The sequence below is a fragment of the Brassica rapa genome, chromosome A09 (assembly GCF_000309985.2).
Source record: "Brassica rapa cultivar Chiifu-401-42 chromosome A09, CAAS_Brap_v3.01, whole genome shotgun sequence".
In the NCBI taxonomy this organism is placed as follows: Eukaryota; Viridiplantae; Streptophyta; class Magnoliopsida; order Brassicales; family Brassicaceae; genus Brassica; species Brassica rapa.
Window position 1 is genome coordinate 31,572,886 of NC_024803.2, and position 9,647 is coordinate 31,582,532.

General features: G+C 32.2%; 1 protein-coding gene across 1 annotated transcript; it reads right to left on the bottom strand.

Annotated features, from left to right (window-relative positions):
* Positions 1 to 587: 587 nt before the first annotated feature.
* Positions 588 to 6,588, bottom strand: LOC103840849 (agamous-like MADS-box protein AGL80). The gene has a single exon (XM_033281213.1). It carries the CDS (start codon positions 1,292 to 1,294, stop codon positions 806 to 808), a length of 489 nt encoding a protein of 162 aa, XP_033137104.1. The 5' UTR covers positions 1,295 to 6,588; the 3' UTR covers positions 588 to 805.
* Positions 6,589 to 9,647: the final 3,059 nt, after the last annotated feature.

Here is a 9,647-nt window from a genome sequence, read left to right on the forward strand (position 1 = left end):
GTATTGAATACTTTACATTCAGTTTAAGTGTTAAATTTATTATGTTTAGACTTTTTAATGATGTATTTTACTTCAGTATAAACCGAACCGATTTAAAAAACCCGAATCCAAACGATATATTGTTATTTTATGGGTATTAAGATGTGATACAAAACCGATCTGAAACCGATGTATTATATTTGATTCTGGTATGGACTTGCAATTTTAACAGAATACGATCTAAGACGTGTTACAAAATAGAACCAAAAATCCAAAAAACCTGATCCGAAGCTGAACGGGAATCCAAACGCCTAGGCCTAGATTTTATGATCTATCTCGAACAGAACTCCTCATTTTATAATCGTTAATAAATCTTTTTGGATCACTTACTGGGATTAACAAACGAGCGAATAAATATAAAAAATAAAATAAAAAAGTAACAAACATATAAAGAAGAAAATCTTTGAGAGTTTGAGTACTTCATATTCTTCAGAGCGACAAACGCAATCATATTTTCCTATATAGATCAGATACGGTAGTGTTTATCAGAGGATCGGCTCGTGTGACCAAAACTTGATCTAAACAATTGGGGAGGCAACAAAAATAAATAAATAAAATAAGGAAGAAAAACTTCATAAAAATAACAATCTCATAAACTGAATACATTGATCCTGACCAGCTCTAAGCGATGATACCAAGAAGGCCAAAGAGATAAATATTATTCTCTTCATCCTTTAAACTAAATCATAAAGCAGAAACAATCAACACATTAATCCTAAACATGATAATCCATGAAAATAAAACACAGTTGAATGTTTTTGAAAGGCTATTCTATCATGAGGATGGCTGCTCCTGATTCTACAGCCTTGATTCTTTCTCTGATGACTTTGATCTTCTTCTCAACCACATCGGCTGCTTTGATCAGATCCTCTGAATAATCAGCATCGCGTATGTCATTAGACGACGCAATCAACCCAAGTTCCATCGCACGGCTATGCATCTGCTCTTTCTCCAACCTCTTCTTTGCGTCTTGGATCATTCTGTTCATCAAATCTTTCTGGTCCATCATGAACTTGGTCTGTTTCTCCACCGGGAGTGCCCTGAACCGGTTGAGAAGAACACGAACCTCTTTGCGGTTTGGCCAGACCTCAGGACCTTCCTCGTAGTCGCTGTAGATGATGGCGCAAGCACGTAAACCGCAAAGAATGGTTAATTCATTGAGCTTTTTCAACAGACCATGTTTGCGTTTTCTGAACGTAACTCGGCGAGTAGCGTTGTCAGAAATCAGTTGGTGTGTTACCTTTCTTCTGCCCATGGTGAAAAAAGAACAAAAAACGACAAGGATATAAGGAGTTGTCTGTGTGTTTGAGGGACCATATGGGTCAATTGTTATATAGAGTCTCTAACTTTGATTCTCTGGCTTGGTCCAAAAGAGGTTTCAACAAATTATAGAAAGGTTTTAAAGAAAAAGTACATATTAAGGTCTAAAGACAAATAGCAATATAGTGTTTCTAAATAAGAAGATTTTTATCTAAAGAACTTTTCATTTTATTACGTGTCTTATGTTGGTTTGGTCTAGAGAATCTACAAGATAAGGATGTAATATATTCTATATTTAACGCCACGTAAATATTTAATCTGCGCCGTGTACGGAGTGAAATAATTGATTAAATTATTTATTTTACGTTGTAGTAAGAGATTTGTCGTATAATTTTTTTAAGTGATGACATTCAGATATTCGTTCGGATTGAGATGATCTATTCAAATTTCAAAATTTTAAAGTTAGAAATTTAAATAAGATTCATATACTTACAAATTTCGGTTTGAATTTGGTACGAATCATTGCAGGTTCGAGTTCATATAAATATTTTAATTATGTAATGTTTTAACAAAAATCCAAATACACTTAATCTTCAAAATCCAAAAATAAAATAATATAAAAGATTAAATTTTGAATAATGTAAGAACAAACACTTAAATTTACATTAAAAAAAAGTTCCATATATTTAGATGGAGAATAATAACATATTTTTAATATTTTGAACATATTTTGTTATTTTAGATATTTTCATATTAATGAATATCTAATAGATATAAAATTTAAAATAACTAAAATATTTAAGTATATAATTGTGTTTTCGATAATTTTCGGTATCCAAAATATTTTTGGATTGGATCCTGGTATGGTTTTCCGGATATTAAACTTTTAGATCCATTTGAATACTTAATCAGTTTTAGTTTGTGTTTAGTATTACTTTCAAATCAAGTTCGGTTCTTCGGATCCAAATATTTTACCCAGACTTACTTTTTTCTACTAATATAAATAAAAATAAATACATGCAAAATATGTTGAGTTTATTTTACATACATAATTATTGGACCATACTTTAAAAATATCAACAAAAATGGTTGGGCGTTGTGTCATTGGACATGTTACAAAAATTGACGTAGTCCATAACCAATAACGTGTACTTTCTTATAGAAAATTATGGATAAATATAATAAAAAATGATACAATCGAGTTAAATATGTTAGAGTTGGGTTGAAAATAATATGACCTCTTCACTTGGTATATCTTCACTTGGTACATGAATTTTGTTTTCAATCGATTTCACAAATTTTCTTTTTTTTTTTTAACTTTTTTGATTTCTGTTTTTTTCTAACAATGTGAATATGTTTATAATTCTTGGTTTGATATGAAAACTCTCTAAAGAAAAATAATACTTGGCTAGACTAAAGATCTAACTTTGTATATAGCGTTTTTCATCCCGATTTCCTTAATTCATAACCAATAACAATTATTTGTTGTTTTCGTATGCATAAACCTCAACCATGACCAAGTTTGGCAAAATACCAAAACTTTCAGTTTCTATAAACATTCTCATTCGGGCATTTTAGTTGACGTGAATCTTAATTATTTTGTAATTTGTTTATTTCAACAATGATATTATTCAATTCTTGCCCGAAAAAAACTTAAATTCACTAATACAAATGTTAAAAATATGAAAACTGAAAATGAGCTCACTAAAAAAAAATAGTGTGTGAACACATTAAATAGTATGCTATAGAGTTAAGAAAATTGGTGTGTGAACACATTAATTGCTAAATTACTGTAAAACTGATACATAAACATTCTAAAGTTAAAATGATTGTGAAGCTGACACGTGTCAATGTGTGTGTGAATAAATTTATTGCAAATGCTTCTCATCCCTTATATATTAAGGAAGAAGCATTGTAATAAATGCGTTCACACTAAACTGAAAACATATCACGTGTAGAACCATTGTAATAAATGCGTTCACACTAAAATTAACACATGTCACATGCATTGAGTTTGTCACCCAAACTCTACATAAATATGTTCACACTATGTACTTTATTTTTTTTAATATAAAACTCACATGCATGGTTCTTCTTTACGTTATTTTTACTGTTTACAAATAAAGCTGGATAAATTATTCATAAATTTTGATTCGATACGTTATCCGTTTTGATTCGAACCGAAAAATCTGGATATCCGTTACTCTACGAAGCAAATCAAATACTGAAATGCAATATCCATAAAAAAAAACAAATCACAAATATCAATATTTATAGGAACGAATATCCAATTTGATCAGTTATATGCATATATATATATATATAAAGAATTATGTGTAAGTTAAATATTATAGTTTATATAAATTTTACAATATTTTGTTTGAAAATAATTTCATTTTAAGAATTTTATTTTCATGTATTATTTTGAATTTTATTTTTAATATTAGTTAACAATATCTTTATATACTTATCAACTATCTTTATATACTTTTACATGTGCACATTGACGTGAACACCTTATAACTAAGTATTTACTACAACTGAAATATCTAATTTTTTTGGAAGTTAAAATATTCTTTTCTTAATGTTTCTTTCACTATCGACCAAATTGTAATAAAATGATTTGTCTTAGTAATTTTCTTTTCTTTTTTAACTTTATCCGTTTAGAAACTATAATATAAAACCATTGGTTAGACATCACGACTATCTAAGATTTATAACATCAAAACAAACAAATAATAGTAATTTTTGATTATCACAGAAAAAAGACTCAAAAAATCAAACATTTTAACCGAACAAACTAAATAAATATTGATTTAAAATGATTGTTATATTTTAGGTGATTAAAAACCAAAAAAATAACCTAAAACCAAACTGATATCCAAATTAAATTGATTAATGTTTCCTTATTAAAAAATAACAAAACTAAAAATCACATTCCGCGCAAAGTGCGGGTTATTACCTAGTTTAATATATAAAGAACATTTTGGCTGTCAATGTAACCAAGTATAACGGGGTATGATGTGTAATGTTGTAAACTCGTATGTACATCAATTAACACAACATTGCATGGGTAGACAGTAGTGTGTCCATACAAGTAGTCAAGTACGATTTTTTGACCAGCAAAGTATAAGTATCTTTTTTTGGCAGCACCTATTCATATAAAAGCTTAAGAGGTTGATTGGCAAGTGCTTTAAAAGTGCCGTAAGATTTTTCTACAGCCTAAATTATTTATATTGCCCAATTTTTTGTCAATTATGCTTTGTAAAAATTTTTTAAACCTACAGATTTTTCTTTTTTTTTATATTTATTTTTAGCTGTAGAAAGCCATAAATCTAGAACACTTATTTTTTGCTTTAGAAAATTTATATGTAAGTCATTGAATCTTTTTAAACCTACACCTAATATTCTACATTAAAATTATATATAGCCACAGCAAAAAAAAATCGACAGTTCTATTTATAAAGCAAAAATATAAAATTACAACTCCTTCCAATCATCCCTACATTCCATGACTGGAGGAATTGTTTGCTATTCAATGAAATTAGTAGTTTGACAAAAAAAAAAGGCAGCACCTATTCAAAAAGATCAAGTTGTAACCGAAGTCAAGCTGTAAAAAACAAATATGTCAACTAAGTAATTAATAGTACCGATAAAAAGTTCCAACTAAAAGATTTTAATTATTAACCTTAAGATTTTTTGAACCTATAAAAATTTCCAGATTAATTCCAAAAAAAGTCTAGTCCACGGCAAACTTTCTCTCCAGATATTCAAATGAATCTTCAAACATGACTTAATATCCATGTGGCCACACACATTTTTAGTGTCGTGGAATTGTTCAAACCCGAATCTCTCTGAAATCCGTCTACTACTAGACCATCTCCATGTGATTAATGCAAAAAAAAATTTACCTACAATTATAAAAGAAAATCAGTAATTTTTAAATATACATTAGAATCTTGTAACTTTGATATTTTTTAGTTTATGGACATAAATTTCTTAGTATCGTAAATAGCATCAAAACTCATATTATAAAACAAAACATCAAAATAGTTTAACCAATATTACAAAAATTTACATAATACATAAATCCAGGACAGAAATTCAAATTCGAGTCCAAGCCGAACTACACGGAGTTCGGTGTGCATGAGTTTTTAATAAGTATTCCAAAGCAATGAACCTTTCTATGACATTTTTCACAGTATATGATTACGCGTTTAAGCACACACCAATTAACCTAATGTACCAACAATACCACAATCGAATGGTATGTCATTGTAGTATTTTAAAATCGAATCCACAAGGAACTAGTAATCTATAACACCAAGAATACATAAAACTTTCTTAATCTAAGCAAACAAGAAGATGGATGATTTGTAACAAGCTAATATCCTAGAAATATAAACAAGGTGATCTCAAATCCAATCAAGAAATAAGTGCAAAAATTTAATCAAATGCTAAGGATGGATCCATGGGCAAAGATAATTGATATAAGGTGATCAAGGTTCAATCTAGGATGTTCAAACAGAACAATCAACAAGTCTATAGGTCTAGATCTCATTCAAAATAGATTAATCCACATTGTTAATCAAGCAATAAACATCCTAAATATCCATTTAATCACCCTAATATATATAATCCATGAATCACAAGGTCACTAATCACTAATCTCTAATCTCTAATCTCAATGAAAAACCTTAAACTCATGTAAGGATTAAGGCTAATCATGTTAATGAGTAAGAAAAACATAAATATAAGATGAAGTATTTCCTTAGATTATCAAAAGATTCAAAATGAGATAAACTAGGATTTTTATAGGCTAAAACTATTTATAAGAGGTCTAAACTCGTCCTGGTTCAGTTGAATTAAACCGGGTCAAAACGGATTAAACCGGGTCAAAACGGATTAAACCGGGTCAACACATCTTGAAATCGCATCTTGTCTTCTACACAGCGGCTTCGCTATCCCGTTCCACGTAGCCGCTGCTGAGCTCGTTACAACTTACAACCCGAGCGATGGCACGTCGCTCCACCAAACCGCTCCGAGCTTCGCCACGACCAAACCGACTTCGTCAGCCCGTGTTGTCAAGCCGCTGTGAACTGTCTCCTTGAGATCGAGCTTGTCCAAGTCCCCGAGCGGCTTCTTCTTCCCGCGTTGCAGGTCCGCTCCAAGGTGCGTCCAAGATACAGCCACGTCTTCAAGCCGCTCTGCCACAGCCGCTCCACCACCTTGTCCTCTGTTCGTGCTCTCAACTCGCTCCCGGGCTTCTCCTCCATCACCATGGTTTCACCGGACCAAGCTCCCACGTCGAGCTCCTCCACTAACGTCGCATTCTTCTTCCTCGTGGTTCAAATCAAAGCCAAGCACCTCGTCGGATTTCTTGTCGTCACAGCTCATCTCCTCGCCGTGACGTAACCAGAACCGAGCTTCTTCCACCATGGCGTACGTTCAGTCTCCATCTCTGCCACTTTGCTCCACCACGGAGCCTTGCGTTCAGGCCATCACGGCTCCTCCTCGGTCTCGTAATCTCAGCTCCACCGCCTGGCCGTGCTCTTCATCGTCGTCGGGAATCAGCCTCAGATTCTGAACAGAGAAGCATCGTTCTCTCCAATGGTTGATTTTAGAATATTTTCATCTCTAGCCCTTAATGTTTTGGATAGTTACTCTGTGACCCCAAAACTATTGACCGTCGAGAAATGTCCATTTGATTCAGCCCCAAACATTTTGAACTTACAATCTAACCCAGCAAGTATTCCAAAACTGCAACCTTGGTCTCTGAACTTTGGATAACTTCATATTTGACACCAGACTTCCATAGTATAAAATTTAGCCCATGAATTTCGCCCTAAACTTCCAAATGTGCATTTCAACCCCTATGATATGTAATTATTTATGCAATACAACATAAAGACCTAATGCAACCTAGAATAACCATAATAAACTAAAATATGAATCTAAAACTCATCAAAATCAAGAGATATCAGTATATACACTATACTTCTTTATGCCTTTCACACAACAAATATTGGATAAACATTTTTCTCATTCAAACAAACTTTAATTTTGACATATCATTACATTAATTTATAATATTCAATGTCTTACAACTGACTTCCAACAAAAAAAAATACCTAAATTTCTGCTAGACATAGATCCACGTTCTCTTAAAACAATTTAGTTCACATTTTTTTATATCACGTATAAATGATTTAATGAGCATTCACACTTCAGTTCCCTTCTCTAACTTACGCATATAATTCTGTAAGATTAAGGATGAGTTATTGGTAAATGAGTTCTCATAGACTTCAAGAATTTAGAGATTTTATTGTTATTGGTTTTTGGATTTCAAAAATCTTAATAGAATCCATTGTTATTGGTTTAAAAATTTTCAAAATTCATTCAAATATTTTTTATTCAAAAAGTTTAGTTATTATTGATATTCTAATTCTAACTAAATCTAGTGTTATTATGAGATGAATTCTATTCATTTTTACTCACAAAACTCAACTTTCAAAATATCACATGTATCCATGTAATTTTCAAAAACAAGAAAATAAAATAGTTATTCTTACCAAATATCTATTGCACATTAAATCCAAATTATATGTCCAAAACTATAATTTATTATATTTCATGTACTTTTACATTTTTGAATGTATAATTATTTTTATATGGTTTTATCATTTTTGTATATATAATCATATTTATAAATATTAAAAAATAAAATAAAAAGTTTTTAAAATAGTTTCAAAAAGCATTTTTGAATTTCAAAAAAAAAACAAATTTGAAAACAATTATGAAAAATTTTGAATATGAAAAATACAATTCAAAATTTATAAAGAAACTTTTTTTTTTTTTTTTGAATGAATGCTAAATTTTATTCAATCAAAAGCCTTTTTACAACAAAGTGTGGACCAAAGAAAAAGGAAACCCTATCATATACTCATAACTCCAAAAAGATAAAGACCCTTATCTACACTCTTATGGTAAACCAGTATTGTAATATGCCTTCCAACCCTTTACCTCCTTTAAATCTCATCAAACTCAGCTTGTTTCTAACTTCTTTATCAAGCACCTTCTTTACGGCAGCAATAGGAAGAGGCTTCTCACCATGCTTGATTTTATTTCTTTCTCTCCAAATCATGTGAATATTAGCTTGAAAGGCATATCTGAAGCAAAACACCTTCTTCTTATCTCTATCTGTACTACCCAACAACTCTAGCACTTCATTCCAATCAGTTGTATAAGAGTGTCCCAGAATACCTCTCATAAGATAGCTCCAAATCTGAGAAGAGAATGAACAATCAAAGAAGAGATGATTTCTAGTTTCCCCTGCATTTTTACAGAGCACGCATATCTCATCCACTCCCTGGCTCCATTTCCCCCACTCTGTCCATTGTGGAGAGCCTATTCAGAGTAGCCAGCCAAGACATGAACGCATACTTAGGAGTAGCATTCGAGAACCAAATACTCCGAGCCCAACTGTTTTGAGGATACACCACTCTTATCAGCTTCCAAGTCTCCTTCGTCGAGAATTGGGCTTTAAATCCCGTAGCTCTCCTCCAAAGACTAATATCTTCAGCACTATCATTTAGCCTCTCTGCTACTTTTGATAACTCAATTTCAACCTCCTGGAAAACTACCATACGATGCCTTCTGCTTCTTCTGGTGCTCACAACTGCCTCTGCCACTGAAGCATCTTTGGTAATTCCCATAGCAATCATACCTCCTTCACCTAACAGCTCATAGAGAATGCCTTTGTCACTCCAATTATCGAACCAAAATGAAGTACTTCTACCATTACCCACTTCTATCTTGTAATAGGACTTGGCAATTTCCCTAAGCTTTAGCATTTTCCTCCACATCCAAGACCCCGCCTGAGAATTTACGTTCACCTCCCAGAAATTCTTCTTCTTAAGCAAATTAGCTTTTATCCAAATACCCCATAACGAATCACCAGACAGCATCCTCCATATTAACTTCAAACCATTAACTACATTTACTTCCTTTAAAGCCCGAATATCCAACCCTCCTTCTGCTTTAGGCTTACAAATCTCTTTCCAAGCTACTTTAGCTCCTGTAGTTTTGAGTTGCGGACCTGACCAGAGAAAAGAAGCACACAATTGTTCCACCTCTTTAACACACTTGCTCGGTAGTCTAAAGACTGCAGCCCAAAAGTTTACAATGCTAATCAAAACAGCTTTGATCAGAGCCAACCTTCCAGCATAAGAAAGAAACCGGCATGTCCAAGTATTGATCTTACTGCGAACTTTCTCAACCAGCGGTAAATAATCATTCTTCCTCATTACCTTAGTCATAAGAGGCAGTCCCAGATACCTAACAGGAAG

Bases quoted from the DNA above. Each gene is read 5' to 3' on its own strand.
- LOC103840849 (XM_033281213.1), bottom strand. From the start codon at position 1,294: ATGGGCAGAAGAAAGGTAACACACCAACTGATTTCTGACAACGCTACT.